The sequence below is a fragment of the Sminthopsis crassicaudata genome, chromosome 2 (genome assembly GCF_048593235.1).
Source record: "Sminthopsis crassicaudata isolate SCR6 chromosome 2, ASM4859323v1, whole genome shotgun sequence".
NCBI classification, from domain to species: Eukaryota; Metazoa; Chordata; class Mammalia; order Dasyuromorphia; family Dasyuridae; genus Sminthopsis; species Sminthopsis crassicaudata.
The window spans coordinates 506920315-506945242 of NC_133618.1; the positions used below are offsets into that span (position 1 = coordinate 506920315).

Below are 24928 nucleotides of genomic sequence, written 5' to 3' on the forward strand. Positions count from 1 at the left end.
CTATTTGGGGTTTTCTTGGCAAAATATTAGAATGGTTTACTTTTTCCTTCTCCAGTTTATTTTACAGATGAAGAAACTGAGGCACAGAGGGTTAAGTTGATTGCCCTGGGTCACATAGCTAGTGAGTGTCTGAGACTTGATTCCAACTCGAGAAGATGAATTTTCCTGATTCCATATTCTGTACCCTATCTGTTGTGCCATCTAGCTTCCTCTTTCTTTGTATACTGCATCCTTAACAATTAGGATTCATAATTGACTTTCAGTATATATCCTCAATATATCTTCAGTATATAACCTCTCTCCTAGAACTTTTGTTTTACTTCTCTCTTCCTTATCATCACATCTTATCAAGAAGCTGATATTGGGCTGAATATCATCCCTTCTGAGCTGGATTCCTTAATTTTATCCTATGGCCAACAAAAGGTTAAAGACAAGGAAATCTGAATCCAGTTTGGTACCAGATGACTCTTTTACAGTAATATTGCCTGAAATTGATTCTTTCAGCACTAGTGCAGATCACTAGTGCATTTTCATGGACAAACAAGTCTAATAGACTTCCCATCTATGAATATTGGCAAAGCAGTTAACAGAATCCGAGATCATTAGAGCTCTGGGTATTCACAAAGTATGGATGGCATTTGCAAAAATGCCAGAATTTAACAACACACTGACAATTTGTAAGTTTGCTCCAATTTGCGTAAGACCTGTACTAGCCAAACCATGATGCTAGAGATGGGCTAAGGAGGGAAAAAAAAAATCTTCTAGTATTAGAACTCATGGGGAACTAGCCTTTGGGAGCTGTAACTACTATTAATTAATAATTAACTAGGGAGTTAATTAATAAGAATCCCTAGTTTTAATAGTCTTAATTTAATTGGCATAGATGAATCATGCATCTATAAAATGATACAAGTCATTTAGGAATTGATTAGACTCCCAGAGATGCTGCCCCTGCTCCTTCCAGCCCCATACATACCCTCCCTCAACAAAGTCCAGTTGGAACAGAATTCTGACACATATCAGTTTCCAGAAGTCTGAAGTAACAGTCAATTAAGTCTTTTCCCCCAGAATGATAGAATTAGAATGGACTTTTTTTGTTTGAAAATGTGAACATAGTGCTTTTGTAACTCTATAGCATGTTTTAAGTTTTCCATTAAAAAATTAAGCTTATTTATCATTAGATCCAGCTGCCATTTGGTGAACTATTGTGATGTGATCCCTATAATAGATTTCGGATAGCTACCATTCCTGGTATATTTAATGTATTTTCGGTTGAAATAATTATGTTCCTGAAGTCCATGAAATCACTGAGAATGACACTTCCCTCTATGTGGCCCCTATATCACCTATCCCATCCTCTATATGGCATCGACTAGAATTCGACATAAAAATATTTTCTCGTGAGAACGAATTCTAGAGCCTAAAACCTTCTCAGAAGACATTTGTTATATCCTAGTTACCTGAAGGAAAGAGACATCCCTGACCAAAGATTTTGTTTAATGTTCCATGAAGAATAAAATAATATAATTATAAAGACCAATCTTAGCCTTGGGGATGGGATAAAGAAAAACATCTCTCTCCTTACATAATATGGGAAGGGGACTATGAGTATTGAATGTTGTATGTGCTTTCAAATAATAGTTACTACTCTGGTTGTTTTTGCTAAACCATTTACCTTTATTGCAAGGGAAGACTCATAGGAGTAGAGGGGCTATAGCAGGAAATGACTTTGATACAGGAAAAAAACATATATATATATATATATTTTTTTTTTTTGGATAGAGAAGAACACTAATTTTTTCTTGTTAAAGCTTTACACACACACACACAGACATATAATTTTCAACATTTACCCTTGCAAAACCTTGTGTTCCAAATTTTTTCCTTTCCTTTCCACTTTCCCTCCCCTAGATAGCAAGTAATTCAATGTATGTTAAACATGTGCAATTCTTCTATACATTTTTCCACAATTATCAAAGAATAAAACTTTTAAAAAGTAATGAAAAAGAATATTTGATGGGCATGTCTGTGAACCTCTGGGCCCCAATTTCCTGATAGGTAGAATAAAGTTGGTAGACTTAATGGCTTCCAAAGTCCTTTCTTGTTCTACATCTATGATTCTGTGATTGTGATCAAAGTTTTATGCTGGATCCAGCTCTACTGTGTTGACTGTTAAATTTTCAATGTGAGAATTTACACCTCAGAAATTTGCTAGTGCTATGAATAAGAACTAGATTTATTGTTTTGTCAATTGTCTAGACTTGAGAAAGAAATGGGAAAATGTTAATAAATGAAAATAAATTTTAGATGTATTATGTATACATTCCTCCCCCTATCTCCATTCTGGGTATTGAGCATATAGCAAAAATTCCCTACTATTAGATAACTATATACCTGTATCAAGCCATGTTGTTTTTTCTTTCTTTTTTTTTTTTTTCTCTTTTCTTTCTTTCTTTTTATTTCTGCTGGTCCATTTTCCCTAACAGACTACATGGGCTCGTTGCCAAAGATAGTCAAGTGTAGCAGCATTTCCTTGCACATTGCAACGTGAGTTTTGTTATACTGTGGGTGAAATCACATTCTCTGAAATATAACGAATACAGATGGCAAAAGCCTGATATAGTATAGAGAGCAGATGTAAATCCCAGTCTTTCTGACAAACATAAGTTTTTATTATAACAAAAACAGTTCCTAACCCTGTCATACTTTAAGGTTCACAAAGTATTTTCTGCACAACAGTTCTGTGTTGTTATCCTATTATACAGATGAGAAAACTGAGGTATAGGGTGTCTAAAACAGCTTGCCCAACATCACACAGCTAATAGGCATCCGAGCTAGGATTTGACCTTGTTAATCTTTTCGCTTCAAAACCAGTATTCTTTCCACTGTACCAAGCTGCTTCTTTTATATAAAGCAATCTCCCTGTATAATGAATACTCTTGGTGGCTGGCCTCCCCGGTTTGCTGCTACGAGGTCCTGGAGCTCAGTTTCAAGGCAATTTCAGCATGAAAAGGGTTAGCTGATTTATGTGCAATTGGTGTCTGGCATGTACTATATTAGTTTTGAAAATAACCACAGGCTTGTGAGTAACAGTTTATGCTGGGTGAGTAGTATAGAATTCATTTATTTCACTGTGTCTCTATCTCCTGGGAGCAAAGCATGCTGGTAAAGTAAATTTGTGGGCTAATAAATGTTCAAGACTTATTTGCAAGGTTATACAAAAACTGTTTTATAAACATATTTATCAGGTTCATGCCAAAAATGGTGTCATAATATGAGAAATGGTGATATTTCTTATAGATCATACCTACATACATATATATGAGTATAAACATATTTATATATGTGTATATGCATATATACATATATGTATATATACACATATATACATATGTGCATGTTTATAGTTCAATACTTAAAGACTCATTTTATCCAAGTCAATGCTTCTTCCACCACAAAGATTACAAAATCATCTATGCCTTAATAATCTCAATATGCTATCCTAAGGAGGGAGGAAAACCATAATAATACCTCTTTTGATGGACTACTGTTCTAGTGAACTTAGGACCTCAGAGCAAGAAGGAATCTTAGAGATCAACTAATAGAAATCTCTTATTTTACACAGGAGGAAACTGAGTTCACTAAGCAGGAAAGTGACTCCCCTAAGAAAATATAGCAGGATATTGTAGAAGCAGGATTAGAACACAGGTTTCTTGTTTCATAGCCCTGTGTTTTCTCATTCTATAGCACTGTATGTCAAGCCTAAACAAGACTCACCTTTTGGCAATACACATGCAGCTTCACCCTGGATGTGCATTTGAAGCCTTTTTACCTTAGTCAGACCAGATTGCACTCTGCTAGTGCAGAGAATGTAGGATCAACTCCATCTCATGATAAGACATTGGAAGAAAATTTTAGTAAGATGTAGAAAAAATATTTATGTCTTCATAATATACATAATGTGACTTAATACATAGCACATCATGATATGTAACATTAAATAACATAACATGATATATAACATAGCATATGTAAGACATGATATAGCATAAAAAACATGATATTGAGGGTGTTCTAAGCCATAGAATAATAAAATTGAAACCCTCATCCAGAAAGCTTATTTAGTCTCTGAATAGGTAGATGCTGAACTGTATTTATGTCAGACATATGGGGAGAATTTGCTTTCATTCTTTCCTAATTCTATAAGACAAAAAAGTTTAGGGAATGGGGTCTCTGTGATGGGAAGCAAGATGCATGGATAGAAATTCTATTGTTTTGTTCTCTAGAGATCACACAAAGATGCCCACACAACCTGATACAGCAGACTGAGTACTGTGTTTAGTGTCAGAGGACATGAGTTTAGCAACTCACTAGCTATGTCACTGTAAATAGGGTTTTTAACTTCCCTGAATTTTGCTTAAAGGGATATGATAGAAGATTTTCACGAATATATAGCAATTAACTATTCGAGCAAAGTCTATTAGTTAACATGTTGTTTGGCAGAGGCCTTTTAGGGACTTGCTTTAATAAATAGTTAAATGTTTAATAGAAATGCCTTGGTTATTTCCACAAACAAGAGTGCCTTTGAAAGTGTCTGAGATGGTTTGGAAAAAGTGATGGATTTTCTGATAAAAAGCACGATTCCATAGAAAGTAGCATGAGCTCCTTGAAGTATAGAATCCTCTAATCTCAAAATAAAAGTGTGAACTGAATAATCCAGAGCTCATGTAGTTGAGGGGAAGGGAGCAGGCTTGGCTCAAAAATACTCACAAATTTAGAGCTAGCAGATCTTAGAGGTCATTGAGGCAAATCTCTGAGTTCAGTGACTCTTCAGTGGCAAGGGACAGGATTTGAATCCAGGAACTTTGACTTCCAACATGATCTTTCTACTATTGTTCAGTCATTTTAAAATTTTATTTTATTCTTTGTGACCTCATTTGGCAATGATACTAGAGTAAGTCATAATCCATTCCAGATGAGGAAATAGGCAAATAGAGATAAGTGACTGCCTAAGGTCACACAGGTAGTAAGTGTCTGAGATTGTGTTTGAATTCAAGAAAATTTTTCACAGATCCAGACCTGGGATTCAATCCACTGGACAACTAGGACACATTTTCTATCTCTTTAGTTGGGGGTAATTAGGTTTGTGTCTTTTATTTCTTCAGTATGGTGCAATCAAAGCCATTGGAATTCCAAATTTATTCTTCCATGAGGACAACACTGTAAAAAAAAAAAAAATTTAAGTATAGCCATTTTGAAAATCTCTAGAAAGTTTTATTATTATTTTTATTTTCCTAACTACTGATTCTTTCCTGTGGCAAAGATAGAATGTATCAAGATAAAGGTTTCTGTGAGAGCTATGGAGTTATTTTCTCCATAACTATTCTGAGTTAATGTTCAGAGTTTTGTTCAACAACCTGTTCCAAATCCTTGACTGTGAGATTCATGCACTTTCATTTCATCCTGATTTTAAGATAAAGACTTGCTGGTTTCATCTCAAATATTTCTCAGTAAATTACTATTGTGTATGACCTCTGACATCTACTCTACATGGCAGTAGTTAGTCCAACAATCTCTTACCCAGTCTTCAGAAAAATCGTTCTGTTGTTTAAATACCAATTTTTTTAAAATTTGTAAGATACCTCCCTTTTTCTTTGGAGAGCTTGTGTGTGTGTGTGTGTGTGTGTGTGTATGTGTGTGTGTGTATGTGTGGGTGTGTGTTTATGAAATAAGCCAGTAATGTAACACAACTGCTTAAAAAACAAACAAACAAAAAGTAGCACCATATTTGACCAAGGACACCAAGTTAAGGCAATGATTTGGGAACCAATTGATCAAGTACTAAATTTTAAGAAGAAGTTTCTTGTGGGAGAAGAGGCCAGATAGAATTATTTATTGTGCCTTTAATCCAGCAGCTGGAACTGACTTATGTACCTATCAACTCCTCATCAGCTAAGTCGGAGAGTCCCATATGTCTGACTTGAGCTAAGTAAACAGTGTGGGAGACATATCATGGGCCCGTTTTCACAGTAGTCTTGGAAAATGGATAGCCTGGTTTGAAATGCAGCCTCTGTCTTACAGCTCAGGGAATGTATTTTATGCAGATAAATCATTGGTCTCTTTTAAGGTCTGTTGTTCATTTTTCTCAAGCTATGTTACTGTTTCAGGTCAATTCAGTTCAATCCAACAAGCATTTATTAGATGCCTATAATGATGAAATTATAAATATGACCCCCAAATATGCCAGATACTGTGCTTAGTGCTGGAAATAAAAAGAGGAAATAAACAACAGCCTCTGCTCTGAAGAAATGCATATTCTTTACCTAATAACATTTGAGAATGGATTATCCACCAACAAAAAAGGAGATCCTGAAAAGCTTTTCATAAGAGGTGTTATTTGTCCTTCCTTCTCAAAGAGGACCATGACATGAAAATGAATTGGATTTAAGTAGGGAGGGATGTGTACGGTCATCAGTCTCTGGGTCCGTCCCGGTCCAGTGGTCAGATATAGATCAAAATTAGATGGCCCTGGATGCAGTAGGAGACCTTGGCCTTTTTAAGCTCAGGTCTTTAATAGGTCTCTCGAGGTAGTTCTTGAACAGTGCTTTCCGGGAAGCTAAGGTTTCTAAGAGACAAAGATAAAGAAGAAGTAACTTCTAGGTATAAGGAATAGACAGGCTGCTTATGCAGGCACAGTGTCAGAAGATGGCATCCTAAATTCAGGGAAAGGGAATAAGCATTTATTAAGCACTTGCTAGGTAGGTACCTAGCACTGTGCTAAGCACTTTACAAATATCTCATTTGATCCTCACTTGGAAGGTATCATATTCCCATTTTGCAGTTGATGAAACTTAAAATTGAATGACTTACTTAGGGTCACACAGCTAGTGTCTGACAGAATTTAAAGATTCAGGGATCAGTTTGGATAGAAATCAGAGTACAAAAAGAGGAATAATGTTCAGTAAGTCTGGAACCATAATTTAGCACCTCATTATAAAGGGTTTTCATTGCCCAAGCTGAAAAATTTATATTTTATCCTAAAGACAATAGGAGCTACTGAAAATTGTTAAGCAGGAGAATAGTGTGATTAGGTCTGTGCACAAAGAAGATGATTTTGATGTTTTTGGTGGAGAATAAATTGAAGAAAGTATAAAGTGGAGACCAATTAAACTAGTTACAGAAAACTGAAAATTTTTTTTTACTAGATTTATCTTCTCATTGGTAAAAGTTTTCAAAATTAACATCCCAAAATAATTGTTCTAAATCCAGAATGATTACTCTTCTCTGAATCACTTTAGAGAACACTAGCAATTGTATTTATTCTACCTTTATTTTCTTAAAAAAGAAAATTAGTTGAGTGAGAAAAGCATTGGCGAGTTGCATATCTGCCTCTCATATTGGCACAAGATTCTGATAATATGTACAAAAACTTTGAGAGGATACATTTATTTGTATGAACTTGCATCTGCTCCACTATGTTCACACAGACACAGACACAGATACACAGATATACAGACACAGAGACACAGACACACACATACACAAAACTTCACATCTTCTTGATGAAGCAGCAAAATCTATTATTTAGAAGTAAAATTTAGAAGTAAAGAAAGCCACTTATACTATTCAGATTTTTGGGTTATTTTTTCCTCTCTCCTTTATCTCCCTATTTTCCCTTTCTCTTTTCTTCCATTCTTCCTTTGCTTCCTTTCTGCCTATTCACTCAAAACTCTGTCCAAAATCCCTAAGTTTTACTCAAGCTCAGAGGATACAGCTATATCTCTTTGTATTACAAATCCTATGATAACTATTTTGAATTTTCATTTTCTTGTCTATAGATTGGGAAAAAATAGATAATATATCTTCTTTAGGAATCAAGTATTTTCTGAAATTGAACAAATTCAACTGAGTAGTTTTCAATATAGAATAGTAGAAGTTGAATATATTGGTTATTGAAAGATTACCCTCTGGAGTAAATGGCTTTACAGAACACCTCTAAAACATTCGTGGAGAAAGAGAAGAGAAAAATATTCATCTACCTTTTTAATGTATAGTTGTGTTTGGTCTTGTGTATATAGTTAAAACTTCACTGACTTCAGCTAGTTTAAAGGATATATATTATATAACAATATATATAATATAATAAAATAATTAAAATAATATTTTCAAGGATATACAACAGTAGAACTTAATAACAAAATTCATTAGAGTGTCACCTAGCAGAAGTTTGGGAGGCTGCTTTAATATATAAATAGCTATGTGGTTTTAAATCATTTTTTTTGTTTTTTTTTTTGGTTATTTTTGACATAAATTAATATTTTGGGAGTATTTTAGGGGGCTTGGAAAGAATGTTTATTTGTATCTTGATAGGTTGCTAAGTAATGGTGAAAGTCAGTCTGACTTTCTGTGGATCTAGATGATCACATATTCCAAACAACTAGTTTTCAATTTATGATTATATATTTAGACCTGGTTAGATGGCAGTGTAGACTGATGGAGGGACAACCTATATGGAAAGGTTAGGATTAAGTCAGAGCTGGCATTGGACTCAGAATCGAAAGTGCATTTCGAGCTAGTGTTAGGTTAAGAGAGCATGGATCCATTGAAAAAGAAATTTTAAAACCCCTCTGTTAAGAGTTTTAGTTTATTTGGATTTATCAACTAGTTCTTGTTTCACTGTGCAAATAGTCTGTCAATTTTAGTATGACAAATTAGAAAAAGAATTTGTGGATTGACAAGATGACCATCACGCCTCCTTCCAACTTAAAATCCCATATTCCCTCCTTTGCTCAAGATGTTGCCTGTTACTAGGATGTCACTCTCTTCCTCCTCCGGATCTTTCTAGACCTTTCCAATTAGCGTAAACCCAACATAATTTTTTCCCTTCTCTAAACGTGGATTGTATTTATTTATTTATAGCCTTGCTATATAGTGAAGTGTTTTGCTGCAGCTCTCTATGACTTTCAGGATCAAATATAAAAGCCTTTGTTTGGCTTTTAAAGCCTTTCTTAACTTGGTCCTGTCCTACCTTCCAACCTTCCTACACCTTAATCCCTCTTATCTAATCTATATATCAATAGCACTGTCCTCCTTGCTGTTTCTCATGCAAGATATTCTCTCCCCAACTCCAGGAATTTTGGCTGGCTGTCCCATCTGTCCTCCTTGGCGCCACCTCCTGGCTTTCCTCAAATCTCAGCCGTAGTCTCACTTTCTGGGAGAAACCTTGCACAACCCTTTCTAATGCTAGTGCCTCCCCTCTGTTGTTTATCTCCAGTTTATCCTGTATGTATCTTGTTTGTATATAGTGGTTTGCATAGCGTGTCCCTCTTTTGGCCATGAAATCCTTGGCAGCTGGGACTGACTTTTGCTTTATCCCTGGTATTTAGAATAGCGTCTGACATGTAGAAAGTCCTTAATAAATGCTTGTGCACTTGACTTGATGGTGTGCCATCTTTCATTATTCTCTGATACTCTGTGTGTGTGTGTGTGTGTGCACGTGCATGCGCATGTGTTTGGATAGCACTCTATCCAAGTGAGTGAGGATCATGCCTTCTAATTCCTTTTTATTTCCTAGAGCAACAAATGCAGGGATAGAAATGAAGGAGCTGCTGTTTGGAACCATTACTTAATTAACTTTGTTTTCATTCTATTACAATAGGGTCCTCCTGGCCGCCCAGGCCTTCCTGGAGCCGATGGTCTGCCAGGACCTCCAGGGACCATGCTTATGCTGCCTGTGAGTATCTTTCTTCCACTGTGTGTATTTATGAAACATCTAAAGCTGGTTAGCTCAGTGACTAGAACAAATGAGAGCAAGTCATTGAGTCTATCTATCCCTTCAGTGGGCTTTATGAGGCTCCTTTGGTACCAACCCTGTCTTTCTTTACCATAAATATTTTCTGCCTATTATGAAAGAGGCCAGGTAAGACCACATGGATGGCTTAATGCAACCTGTCCTCATTACAGGAGAAGAACTCACTGGTGAGGTAATTAAAATAAATTAGGCATCCCCTAAGGCAGGATTGGGAGATGTTCAGCCATGGGTTGTATAAGGCCTGGGAAATTATTTGATCCGGTTCTGCCAAGACAATTAGTAATAAGATGAAAGCTAGGTACAACTTCATACTCCTTGGGTTTCTAAGTTGATCATTTTGTATGGCCTGCGAAAGAGATATCCAAATAGCCCTTGGAAGAATAAAGGTTCCTCACTCCTGACCTAAGGACTACCTTTGAAAACTGCATGGATATGGAGACATTATACTTCTTTTTACTCTTATACTTTATCAGTAGGAGGAAAAAGAAGGAATTACACTATAGTCTCTGTAGGCTGCTTTTGCAAGAAGTGGAGAAGGCCATGTGACATGAATAGAGAGACATTTAGTCCCAGAAGGTAGATAGGAAACAAAGTAGCCAACCTGCTTTAGGTTTAGATAGAATATCTAAACCTCTTGAGTCCGTTCAGCTGTAGTTGCTCTGCTAAGGTACAAAAACAGGCTCTGCTTTTCCCATCCATTATTCTGGTTCTTTGCCAAACAGGACACATTGTTTGATTTCCTGAGTTTTTCACAGGAAATTCATGGACTCTATGTCAGCTTTTGCAACATCTCCCTCTCTTGATCATTTTCCTGTTTATATAGAAATGTATATTAAGGTACTAAGAAAGGATGAATTCCCTGATTTTGCAAGAGAAGAAATGTCCATCTGGTCATTATAGGTCCCTATTCTGAAAAGCTATTTTTTTTGTTCCTAACATATTAATATTTATAGCACAATAATCAATTTAACAACATCTTTTGTATAGACAACTTTTATAATTTTTTGAGGCTGTTTGTATTATTATTATTGTTGTTATAATTATTGTTATCTTTCCTGGATGGGAAATACAAAGGCCACTCATGGGCCAGATCCCAGTGCAGGTACAGAAACTGAATCCAATATTGGGGGGATTGTGGAAAGATAGGCATACTAATGCATTGTTGGTGGAGTTGTGAATCAGTATGACCATTTTGAAAATCAATTTAGAATTATGCAAATACTTGATTGAAATGTTCATACCTTTTGACCCAGTGATACACCACTAGGCTTATACCCTAAGAAAGTCCTTACACATACCAAAAAAAATTACAGCACTTTTTAAAGAAACAAAACCTAGATAATTATTAATTGGGGAATGGCTAAGCAACTTGTGGGACAAGTATTTAATAGAATTTTACTGTGGTGGGAACAATGACAAATATGATGAACAGCCAAAGAAAAGTGAAAAAATTTATATTATTTGATGTAAAGTAAACAGAGACATTTTAAAAAAATGTACATAATGACTATAACAATATAAACAGAAACAACCACAAAAAATAAAAAGTGAATATTGTAAAATTCCAAAGAAAAAGCATGTCCCCAATGAAGAACTATGAAAAGTATTCCTCACTCCATTTCTTTTCCTAGGAGGTAGGTCTCTATATGTTACACACTAAATATGATTTCAGACTTTATTTGACATATTGTTCAATTTTGTCATTTTTTCTTTCTTTTTCTTTTTTTTTAATTCCCTTAAAATAGTCTTTATTATAAGGAAGTAACAGGGAGAGACTAGGAAAAAACTCTGGAATTGTAAAAACAAAACAAAAGATACCCCAAAGTGTATTTTTTTAAAGTGCATTACAAAGCCAGCCAAGGGCTTTTGGGAGACCTGAGTGTTTCTTATGTTTAAAAGACCTGCTCCTTTTCTGGGAGTGTTTTTAATTCTCATTTTCAAACCAAAAAAACGCAACTCATTTACATATCATAGTGGACAGAAGCAGAAGTGGGGACAAAGTTTGTTAATAAGATAGAATGACTGTTTATAATGTAGAGAGTCCTAGAATAGTGTTGGAAGAGAAGAACTTTCTCCTCTCCATTAAGGACCATCCATTATTGGTTTCTGGATTTGTAATTTAGCATAATTTGGATAACAGTGAGATAATGAAAAAGCTGACAGAGGGTTTTGATTCTCCTTGAAAAAACATTCAAGATAACAAGCAGAATGGAACATTGGAATAATGGAAGGTAAAAGCACAATAAGACTTTGAGCTTCTGGCAGAGTTTATTCAAGTGGATTCTGGGTGTTAATACATATCTGGGTATAAGGGCCCTGGAGTAGAAATCTGGATCAAGATACTCTTGGATTCTCTCAACCAATTTGAATGAACTGTGGCTCCTTTGACCAACTTGATCATTTCCTATTGTCAGTGTTAGGATGGGATAAGATGTACTTCCCACATGTTGGGGTAAAATGTGCTGAGGCACTTTCTGATTCTTAGGTTCTCCCTTACACTCAACTTCACTCCAATCATTTCTCTGGTTTTTGTTCCACAGTTCCGATTTGGAGGGGGAGGTGATGCAGGGTCAAAAGGACCAATGGTCTCAGCACAGGAGTCACAAGCCCAAGCCATTCTACAGCAGGCCAGGGTATGTATGATTTTGGGGTATGTTGATATTAAGTACTGTGGCATCCAGTTGGGCTGGGTTGCATAGAAATAAGTAAGAAATAATTTTTGTCATGACTGTAATTCTGAAGATGGTTCTTATTTTTTATGGAGAGAAAATTAAAGAAGGGGCGATGGTAATTGTAACTAATTAACATTTGCCCTGGTTCTATTAATTGCACAGCATTGGACAAAAGTATCTTTGAATGATTTGTAATTTATATCATGGAGTTTAAAGAAATAGCCATAGGAAAATTCTATTGCTATCATAGATTTAGAATTGGAAGGAATCACAGAGTCCATCTAGTCTAATCTTTTAACTTTACAGGTGAGGAAATGGAAGTCAATAGGTAGCAAATAAAAAAGTCAGAATTTGAACTCAGCTCCTCCAAGTACTAGGGGCCACAGTAAATAGAGAACTGGGCCTAGAGTTAGGAAGACCTGAATTCAAATCCAATCTTACAAATTTATTAGCTATGGGACTCTTGGCAAGTAACTCAACCTCTTCCCGCCTCAGTATCCTTGGCTGTAAAATGGGGACAATAATAGCACCTATCTCCCAGGGTTGTTGTTGAGAAAATCAAATGAAAAAAAATGTGTAAAGTATTTAGCACAGTGTTTGAGATAAAACAGTCATTTAATAATTATTTCTGTCCTTTCATTTCTCTTCCTCTCCCTCTGACTCCATTTTAAAATCTTTTTCTTTTCTACCCTAGTTCTTTTAGCCTTAAAATTTTGAATCCTATTAAAATATTAATCACCTTTCTTAATTCTTATCCAACCTTTAGTCACTGAATGAGCATTGCTTTAGATATACTGAGACACGAGAAAGACTTTAATTTAGAAAGGCCAAGGTTAGTCTCTTCATTCCAGGCTACTACCAGTCATCTGGACTTTTGTCTTGCCATGAGACTCTGATGACTCTAAAGGAGAGAGAGAGAGAGAGAGAGAGAGAGAGAGAGAGAGAGAGAGACTGATGATTTTATACTGCTCTGCCTCACTGAAATCCAATTCACTCTAGAGTCAAGACATTACCATCACAGTGTCACTGATCCTTTTCAAGGAATGAAGAATATACAATAAGAATACACTGGGAGATAACTTGTTAAAGTGCCATCAGTCATGTATATCTCATTGTAGATGAGGGTCACAGTATTCCTGAGAGCTGGCCTTTCAAGTGACTTAATATAAGGACACTAACTGTCTGAGGAGACAGAAAGACATTCACTGAGAGGTGAAAGTATCTGAGTAGCAGGCAGAAGGAAGAATGAGTGAGAGAAGATGGAGGTAAAGATCCATTCTGCCAATTTGAATAACATGGAGACCATAACTCTGTTTTCATAGTTTTGTCTCATATGAACACTGGAAAGAAAATGGAAAGCAAGACGGAAGGAGATAGATTTCTGGGCATTAAAAACTACCATCCACCATGGTAGACTAATTTCATGAGAAGTGGAGTCCAGGAAGGAGATTTTTCTTCTCTTATTACTCTTGTTTTCCATTGCTTCACTCAATTAGCTAATTGCATTTTTAATTGATGTATCTCCAGATTGCTGATTGCTCATGATAAGAGCAAATGCTGCCCGGGTGGGTGATCCTTCAGAGCGGCTTCCTTAATGGGACGTCATAAAGAAGGCTCTAAATAATCCAGTGTTTGTGCAATATTTATGGTGCTTTGAGTGCAGCCCCGAGTAGATGTTAATTATTGGAGCGCATGGATAATTACAGGACATTTTAAGTATCAAGTGGTTGCTTTGGAACAAATTGTCCAAGTGATGTAATATATTGTGTGGTAGCTTCCATTACTTAGGAAGGGATTTATGGACTGGGTGCTACCTATATTGATTTTTAATCTGTGTATTTTTTTAAAGTTTAAATAGAATTAGTGATGTGCTTATGGAGATGCTTTAAAAAAAAAAAAAAAGATGGGTCTGTGCCCCAGTAAGGCAGGTTGCATATATCTTCTGGAAATAGCCTGTGAAGTCCTCCTTAGACCCTGTTAGGAAGCTCAAGTTCAGGTGGGAAATTGGAAGAAGTGATTTGTGGCAGACTTTGAGGAATGGTGATAAAGGTAAACTTTCTGCAAATGCAATAGATTTATAAAGTTATAGAATTGGTACTATATAGAATCATAAAGATAGTCCAATCTCTTTATTGTAGAATGAGGAAGATGAAGATTAGAAAGTTACTGAGGGTAATACAGGCAAGAAAGTAGCAGAACTGGGATTGAAACCACATTTTTTTTTTTATTCTAAATTTAACGTTTTTTCTACTACACCGCATAATGCATCCTGTTCTTACACACTGGTAATGACTAAACATGATGTGATTTTAGAAATATCAGAAAGACCTAATCTCTCTCTCTCTCTCTCTCTCTCTCTCTCTCTCTCTCTCTCTCTCTCTCTCTCTCTCTCTTTCTCTCTCTCTCTCTCTCTCTCTCTTTTTCCATCTCTGTCTCTTTGTCTGTCTGTCTTTCTCTTTCTTATTCTTTGTCTAAGTCTTAGAGTCCTTTTAATCAAGAGTAAAAGTTTTGCATTCCCTACAATTTTGTTTCATTTTGCTTCAAATGGAATTTTCTGGTTTGACTTTCTAGTTAATTTTTAAGTGACAGAAATCAGAGCCCTTCTGGAGAACAGGTTTTTTGAAAGGGAATTATAGAAAGGAATGATAGAATCCTAAGTACTGTTTGAAATACAAAAACCTGATAAGAAATATTTCTAAAATACCTTCTGTATACAGAATAAGAAAAGAGTTCCAAAGTTTATCTAAGATATGATCCTTACTTTCCTGAAACTGACAATCTGGTAGGGTTACTAATACAAATAATGAAAATATAAATCAGTAACGTGATAGTGCAGGTTCCATGAGGTCCCAGAATGAAGATTATTCATTAATAACTAGGGGGGATCAGGGAAAGCTTTGTGAAGTTGATGATGGATTTGAAATTTGAAGAATAAAATTTAACAGGTAGAGAGTGGGGAGAGGAAGGCATTCTAGGTATAGGAGATACCTTGAATAAGAGAGAATAAGGTATGTTGAGAAGACTGTCCAATTCAGCTGTATTCCATACCCAGTGTTTCCTAGAAGCTGGTACTGCCAGTACCTCAAGATAAACAGTAGATCTGCAAATTTCCTGTGAGTGCCTCTAGCCCTCTTCTTTAAAATCTCTGCTTTTAGAGACTGTTCCCCTCTTGAAATGAAAATGATCATTGAAAAAGGATTGAAGGAACTTGCTATATTTCTCAGCAATTTCCTCTATAGACACTTTTCTATGCCTAGTTAAATGTACTCACTAACTTGAGCATCTTTTCTTCTTTTTCTTACAGTTGGCACTAAGGGGCCCAGCAGGTCCAATGGGTCTTACCGGGAGACCAGGTCCTGTGGTAAGTTGATAGTAAAGCTGACATATGAGTATTACTACTGAGATTCAGTAGCTAACTTATTTATTAGGTCCCTTTCATGAGATTCAATCTTAAATATGCTAATAGCAACAAAATAAGACCATTTATAAACCAGGCATTACATTTAATTCTATACTTTATGAATGAGATTAGCAACATTTCAAAGGTGGCATTCTCAATCACTCAATTAACTGTTTTCCAAGTAGGATCAGGGGTTGACTTCTAGTAGGGGGAAATATTGAAGCATGGTAGCTAATTATATATTGCTCTATGTTTCAAAAAAGTCACTGTGATATAGTCCAGTTGAATCATAGTAGCAGTGGCTGATATTAAGACATAAAAGTGAGATAGAAAGAACAAATATGTCTTCCTAAACCTCTGATTGCAAGAATATTTGTGGGGAAGTTGGGAACAATAGGGGGATAATATGGGATAAATTCTCATTTCTGTCCCTTTTTAAGAATGGCAAATTTTCTTTGAGAGTTCATATCTTAAGCCTAACTATTTGATTAATAAAGAGTGGGTCACTAAGAAGCAGAGAATGAGCTGCTAGAATCATAGAATCTTATTATTTGAAGGAACCTCAGAGGCCACTTTGTTCAACCTGACCAGAAGTATCAATACCTTCATCTGAATTTTCTCAGATAGAATTAGTAATGAAAGAGATATAGAAAGGTATTTCATGATTTATGATTTAGTATAAAGAACTACATTTCTTCTGTACCTTGTGGGCAATCCTGTCCCCCCTAAATTCTATCAGCAATATTAGCCAGAAGAATTTCTCTACTCTCCTGACCCAGTATTCCCACTGCATAAAATGTAATAAAATGGACCTAGTGCCTATGTAAGAGATCTTCACTGTTTCTTTCACCACCCCTCCCCTTATTAAAGCATTTCTTTATATTGTTTCCCTTTCTCTGCCACTGGAGTGTAACTGAAATATGTTTCCTTAGGGTCCTCCTGGGAGTGGTGGTTTAAAAGGAGAGACAGGAGATATGGGACCTCAGGTATGTATGAAAATAACACCTTTTTGCAAGGGGCTGCCTCTAGAATACTGAACACTACTACTGTTAATATGGTAACATGACCCATTAACTGCTTCTCTTGGGAAATTAGATAACATTGTGACTGCCTTATCCAAAGCTGGAAGTTTATCAAAAATAACTTTGACATCTGGAGATTGAACAAACAGTTTTAAACATGTTTACATGTCTTATACATTCTGTTTCTCATCCTTCCATTCCCCAGCCCTCTGTAAAGCAGATCCCTTGACTAAATCCCATCCCTGTCTATTTGTTTACAGCCTGGGAGATTAAACAGAGAAACACCTCCCTGTGTCATAGATTGTGGTGATGAGAATCCTCTCTTATCTCTGGAGATAGAGTGATAGATCTGATAGATAGATTGATAGATTTTCTGTTTTCTCTCCTCTTCTCTTTGTGATAGGGTCCTCGTGGTGTTCAAGGCCCACCTGGACCAGCAGGAAAGCCTGGGAGAAGGGTAAGTGTTTCCATTGTCATTTGGGCACATCAACATCATGGTTCAGATATCTGATACAAATTATAGGAGCAATGACTCATTGTAAAGGAGAATCACTTATTCCTTAGGAAATAAAACTTAACTTGAATGAAAGCCAATGCTGTCACATATGGTGAGGGCCACCCATGCAAGAACCTCAAAAAAAAATGCCCTTTTTTCTGTTTATCTTATTCCAGATGAGGTATTTTTTGCAATTCCCACTAATGTATATAAATGACTTTTCCTACTATTTTTTGAAAATACCACCAGAGAGGTGGCAGATCCAGCCCATTTCTATCACATGAGCCTCTGTCTTTGGTACTGCAATGGTCAGACCTTTAGAAAGCTCATTATTCTTAGGACCACCCTCTGTTCCCACCACTAATCCCAGTTTGAGAGAACAGTAGAATACTGGTCTTAGTCCCCTAGCTTTTTCTCTTTTTACAGAGGCTTTAAGGTTTGAATTTAATTGCATTAATTAATTAATTGATTCATTTTTCTTTTAACACAAAGTTAGAACTGGGAATGGGCCATGCATATTCCAATTAAAAATTTAAAAAGTAATTTCATCTACACTTGCTAAGCCCTTATTTATCCAGAATATTCAAGGTATATTCTGATTAATTGGAATTTCTGGTTAATGAAAGAGTAATCAGAAAATCTATTGAGTTCAAATTTCACTGTAAAATCTCTCAAATGGATCAGTATGATTTCATGCCTAAATAAGGAAAATAATAATAATAATAATAATAATAATAATAATAATAATAGTTACAAATGACATTTTAAGTGCTTTAAGATTTTGCAAGACATTTTTACATACAATGGCTCATTTATTTCTTACAACATGAAGAAAATCCTGAATATGATTCAATCTTCTTTTAATAACTAAAGATCTTATAGGGCTTAGGGGTGAATTTATATAATGGTACAATAGTTATAAAATATTTAGAAGGTTGGAGTCTAACCAACTTATTATTTTATAACATTGGGCCTCCTGTGGGAATATCTTTTGTCTTTTAATTAAATATTGGATAGATGTTTTTTCTAATTATTTGCCAGTTTCTCCTAAATGTGAAGAAGAAAAAATGATTACCTCATGTTTTACGGTATGCAAATATTTCTCCCCAATTTTACTGGAAATAAACTGACAGTCTTCCTATTATAGGGTCAAAAGAAGAAGAAGGAGGGAAAATGCATTAGTGATGTGATCATGTCCTGTGATAGTTTATGTAGAATTAAGATTTTTTTTTAAATTAATGACATGACAGTGGTACATGGATTCTTTTAAATTGTTTTCTATTAAATTTGCTTATTTTTAATATATATTACTTTATGAATCATGTTGGGAAAAAAATCAGAGCAAAAGGGGAAAAACTATGGGAGAAAAAAAAACAAACAAAAAAAGAGATGAACATAGAGTGTATTGATTTACATTTAGTCTCCTTAGTTCTTTTTCTGGATGCAGATGTCATTTTCTCTCCAAAATCTATTGAGATTGCTTTAGATCACTGAACCACTGAGAAGAACCAAGTCTTTCATAGTTGATCATCGCACATTCATGCTGTTATTGTGTACAATGTATTCTGGTTCTGCTTGTTTCACTCAGCATCAGTTCATGTAAATCTTTCTAGGCCTTTCTAAAATCATCTTGTTTATCATTTTTATAGGAAAAAATATTCCATTATCTTCATATACCACAATTTATTCAGCCATTTCCCAATTGATGAGCATCTGCTCATTTTCCAATTCTTTGCTACCACAAAAAGAGCTGCTACATTTTTGCACATGAAGGTCCTTTTCTCTCCTCTAAGATTTCCTTGGGATACAGACCCAGTAGTGGTACTGCTGGGTCAAAGGGTATGCACAGCTTAATACCCCTTTGGGTAGTTCCAGATTTTTCTCCAGAATGGTTAGATCATTTCACAACTCCATCAACAATGTATTAATTTCCCAGTTTTCCTACGTTCCCTCCAACATTTATCATTATCTTTTCCTGTCATCTTAGCCAAACTGAGAGGTGATACACAGGTTCTAAGACAATATAGTGTGCTTTTTAAGGATGCTTACAGGGCCTCTTTGCCAATGAGACTTAGAAAATAGTATATCATTATAATTTACAAAGGCATCTGAAAAATTTTCAGTAGCAGCATCATGTTATGAAATTGAGTGACCATCAATTGCCCTTGATTCCTACAAGTGCTTAGAAAGGGGACTGCCCAATATTTTACCTGATTCAATTCTGTGTTTGCTAAGAAGCAAATGTGGACTTAGAATTGTGACTGTCACCTTTTGAAAATGATAAGCTTTTCATCTTCAAGTATCCCTGTAAGCCTCTAATAGGTTTAAGTACCAAAAGAAAACCCAAAAATAAAACAAAAGAACAAAAACCAAAAACCAAAAAACCAAAAAAAAAAACAAAAACAAAAAAAAAACCCAAACCTAATTCTCTCCTTTCTTGCTTGTTTTGTCCTCTCATTGTTTTGTTTCTGGGGGACGAGAAGCAGGGCACCTAAGAATAAAACATTAGTAATTCAAATCTTTCATTGGCTAGATCTCAGGTCTTTGTAGTTTCTGCTAATTTTTTTTTTTTTTTAATGCATAGGTTAACATAACTTTTTTCTTGGTAAATTTGGCAAAATTAATACTTTGAAAATCAGTATGATTCTTTTAGCATTTTCTCTATTCAATTGGCTTTCTATACTACACATTTTAACCACATCTACTATTTGGGGTGATCTTTTCCAGCACAGGCTGGTTTCATCAGTGATGAAGTTGAAAAGTCAGAATGACAGCATTTCTTAGTCAATGGCTAAACAATGAATTGGTTCACTCTTTGGCTGCTAAGATACTCAATATATATACATTTATGAAGTCAATAAGATAACATGCCTTATGTGGTTTCTCTATTTTTGTCATATAAATGCCATAAAATGTAATAATCAAATTAGATGATATATGTAAAAAGTTCTCAAGCTGAAGTGTACTATTTATATTACGATGATGATGATGATCACTAGCCAATTGGGATCCATTGGAAATCCAAGCCATGTTATTTTTTTTTTTTCTGAGGCAATTGGGGTCAAGTGACTTGCCTGGGGTCACACAGCTAGGAAGTGTTAAATGTCTGAGGTCAGATTTGAACTCAGGTCCTCCTGACTTCAGGGCTGATGCTCTATGCACTCTGCCACCTAGATGGCCCTTTAAGCCATGTTTTTAGACCTGGAAAGTTATGATAGTGAGGAATAATTGATTGGAAAGTGGTCATGTAATAAGTAAAAAGTCCACTGAGTTGGAAGTCAAGAGAAATAAGTTCTAATCCTGGCCCTGGCACCTAACAACCTATATAGATCTTGAATATGCAACTTTACTTTTCTGGGTTTCACATTCCTCATCTATAAAATGAAAGTTCAACTAAAGTTCCTTTCAACTAAAAAATTCTCTGTTATATGACTTGAAACTCCCTTAACCTCCATGACATAGAAACAATATTGCTGATGGAGAGTTAGTGACAATTTTTCCACAACAGAAAAGTAATGATCCCTCACATATGTATTGTATTATTTTTTCAAATTGCTTTTGTATCTACTAGGCCATTTGTTTTTAGCTTCCTTTAATCATGAGGAAATTGAGTCCCAGAAAAACTTAATCATCTATATTCATGTGTATTTGTGACTGCCTTTAGAACTTCTATTTCATAATTCCTAGTTCTATGCTCTCTTCATGGGAACATACAAGTCCTATGTGAATGTGTTGACTTTAATTCCACAGAAATTAATTGCAAATTGCTTATTAAGTGTCTTAGAGGGCTCTTTTCCCTTTTGTGTTTGACATACTGACTTCTATTCTAGGGAAGAGCTGGCAGTGATGGTGCTAGGGGAATGCCTGGACAAACTGGACCCAAGGTAGGTATATCTTCTTAATAATTTCTGCTTCATATTTGATCTTACATAGTACCTTGGTACAGAAGGAGAGGACAGTTTTATCTGCCCACATTACTCCATTAGATAAAGAAGGAAAAGGCACATGATCTGTTGGGTATGTATTCCATTATAAAAAGGAACAGTTGGCATTATTATTCAAAAGGACAAATCTGCTTTCTCTCCATGTGGGTGCTGAGCATGAGGGGGTTGCACACTCAGCTGAAAAAACACACATACACAAGAATGTACAGATCAAAATTTCTTTAAAACAACCATTAGAAAAGCTATAACCTAGTACTGTCTCAGCTTTATTCAAAGATTACTTTGAAAAGATTTTTACTTTTTAAAATTACTTTCTAAAGATTACTTAAAATTGAAAAATTCCCAAGATACTACTCTAGAGGATGTAATATAATATGCCAGGGAAACATAATTTAATCTTTTCAGATTTTATTCCATATGACCTGCTACATGTTGCAAAGGAAGAATATTTACTCAAACACACACATAAATGTATATGCATCTATATACATATAATGCATCTGTAAGTGTGAATGTAAATACTTATATATAACTATAAGGTTGTGATACATATATGCCTACATATTTCTATAAATAACTTTATGTACATACATTTATATACATGTATATATAAACAATACATATATGTTCATACTAAGTACATACATACATATATATCTTGTATTCAAATGTTTCATCCATTCGAATGTGAACTCCTTGAGGATAGGGAAAGTGTTTGTGTCTTTCTAAATATCCACTTCATTTGCACAGTGTCTGGCTATATAAAGCAAGCTCATAATAAATGATCATTGACTGATTTAGTTTTTTTAGAACTCAATCTTTTTTCTGTTAAAATAGGGAGCTAGATGATATTATTTTTAGTCCCTTTAACTTCTAAAACCTCTTAATAAGTATTTACTATACTTAAAGGAGGGGTAGGTGTAGATAGAGAGAATGTGCACTTGAGATAGATGGATAGAGACAGACAGAAAGATGGAGAGAGACACATACACAAACAGAGACATACAAAGAGAAAGAGATAGAGACAGAAAGAGAGAGAAAGAGCAGGAAAGGGAGAGAGAGAAGAAGAAGGAGAGGAAGAGGGACACAGTGAGAGGGAGAGGGAGAGGAGAGGGACACAAGAAGGAGAGGGAGAAGGACATAGGGAGAGAGAGAGAGAGACAAAGAGAAGAAAGTCAGAGAGACAGAGAGAGACAGAGACAGACAGAAAAAGTGAGAGAGAGATCTAATTATATTAGATATTGATTAATTATATTCTAGAACTTCAAGAGAAGACACAAAATCATCATTCTCATGCCTTCAGTTAATAGTTATAAGGCTTTTGTTTCTTCTTTTCCCCATGCCTCTGAAATGATCTTTATGTTAGCCATGTCTTCCTCTATCCTAGTGCAAAAGATGTTGCTGGTAAGAGGTAGTTTCATGGTATCTCTCCCGCTCAGTCTGATTTAGAGGGAACCTTTGTTTTCTCATAAGAATTGTGAATGAATTTTTAGAGCTCACCTGAATGCCATTGAGGGTATCTTCTTTGTTTGAATAGGGAAGGAGTTTTCTTGGGTTAGCTGGCAGGCAGAAATCCTTTAACTCTCACTTGTGATTTTCCTTCCCTAGCCAGTTAATCTGGTATGAAACAACCTCTAGGCTATTGCGTTTATAAAAAATTAATCCAGAGGTGTTTGTACAGAGGCTTGCTAACAGGTTCTGATTTATCCTCTGAAGTAGTCTAATTATTTGAATTCTCACTGTATGTTTCTATTGTGTTCTAATTGATTGCTGTATTTTATTTCATTGTGAATTATATTAGCATGAATTCAAATACAGGTGACTATATCAGGGGAATTAATTGTTCTCACTAATAGGGACTTCACTTTATTTTAAGCATCTATGTACTACTGACTACTCCAAGGGAACATACAGAGTTTAGATAAGGTGAGCTCATGGGACTCCCACGCTAGTAGAGAAACAAGACAGAAATATAAAAACTGTAACATATACTATTATGTGAGAAGTGCATTCTAAAAGTACATTCCAATGCTGCTTTAGGGAAAGATACTATAGAAAGGTTTCATGTATTGGGTAAGGAGTTGAACTACATTGTATCTTATGTCCTTTCTAAATAAATCCCTGTGATTCTGTCATGTTTCCTTTCTTAGAGTTGCCCTTTGATAGAATTAATCAATACCTTCAAATTATGGCTAAGGATTTATTGCCATCATAATTTTCATTTTCATAATAAAAACATTTGAGAATCTTATTATCTTTGGACATGCATTTGTAGATATATTTCTGACAGCTTGAAGCTTTAGAATTAATTGAAAGTTGATGTACCCCAAAGAGAGCCATTAAATAGACTTTCTAGAACTGCTACCTTGAACCAGTGGTATGCAAGTTGCTGCTGCATTCAATCAATTTAATTAAATTCAAAAGACACGCATTGAGTGACTGCTATGCATAAAGTATTTTGCTAGGTTCTAAGAGTCCAAAAAACCCCTCTCCCTCCAAATATATTCTCTGTCATCAAAGAGTTTACATTCTACTGAGGTGTGTAGATAATTACATGTGTCAAGTCAATAAATAAATGCAAAATATAAAAATATAGACAATAATACAAAGTAATGATGGAGAGTTATAATAACTGAATTGATCAAAAAAGACTCAGGAGAAAAGGAGTCTAACCTAAATGGATTAAGTCTAGAGAAATCCTATAAAGTCCTAAATTAGTAGGGGTTGCTTTGGGGTTTTTGGGATGGAATATAAGATGATGAAGAAGAATATTGAACTGAATTCTGTAAACTTAAAACTGGGGATGCATGATATTTCTTCAATGAATCAGTCAATTAACCAATTAAAGATATAATTTAGCTACAAAAATGACAAGGTTATTTGAGCTGATTGAAAGGAACACCTCTGGATTTATTGATTTTGATGAACTAGTTTAAGGAGCTACGCTCTTAGGTCTGTAACTTCCCCTGCAGGGCAGCAAGGAGAGGGATTTGAGCCAAGAAGTAGAATACTCTTCCTTGTTCAACCCTATAATAATGTTACCAAAGAGACCACTACAGTAACAAACAATAAATCCAAGAAACACCTAAGAGAGATTGAGCTAGACACACTGAAGAAGCTAAAGGGGAGAGTGATCTCTTCAGGACAGAGACTTCTAATTCTTTCCTCTCACTCTTTTAATTCTTTACAATCTATCTTCCAGTCTCATCATTTAAACACAATTACTTTTATTTAAAAAAAAAAAAACTATCAGCAGTTTCTCATTGACAGATCTAATGACTTTTTTTCAATACTTATCTTTTTACTCTGCAACCTCCTGTATTGCTAATCCCTTTTCCATGATGTTTTATTTTCTCTAGTTTTTTTCAATTTCTAAACATTTTTATTTTAAGTTTTGAGTCTCACATTTCACTTCTTTCCCAGTTATAATTGAGCATACACTGAGGTTGAACCCTGTCCCAACCCTCCCAGAGGCAGCATGGTATAGTGAGAAAGGCAAATTTGATTGAGAATTCACAAGTAAATCTGAATTTTATTATGTATATTGCTCATTCATTGGGTGACTTGAGCAAGTCATCTAAAA

General features: G+C 35.2%; 1 protein-coding gene across 2 annotated transcripts in view; it reads left to right on the forward strand.

Moving 5' to 3' along the window:
• COL5A1 (collagen type V alpha 1 chain) overlaps window positions 1–24928 on the forward strand; it is a 288545-nt gene that overhangs the window by 153354 nt on the left and 110263 nt on the right. For both annotated transcript variants that reach the window (XM_074294068.1, XM_074294069.1), the window contains exons 12-17: window positions 9659–9733; window positions 12352–12444; window positions 15788–15844; window positions 16816–16869; window positions 17309–17362; window positions 21232–21285. In XM_074294068.1, the coding sequence (XP_074150169.1) occupies window positions 9659–9733; window positions 12352–12444; window positions 15788–15844; window positions 16816–16869; window positions 17309–17362; window positions 21232–21285 (387 nt within the window). The remainder of the gene's footprint in view (window positions 1–9658; window positions 9734–12351; window positions 12445–15787; window positions 15845–16815; window positions 16870–17308; window positions 17363–21231; window positions 21286–24928) is intronic.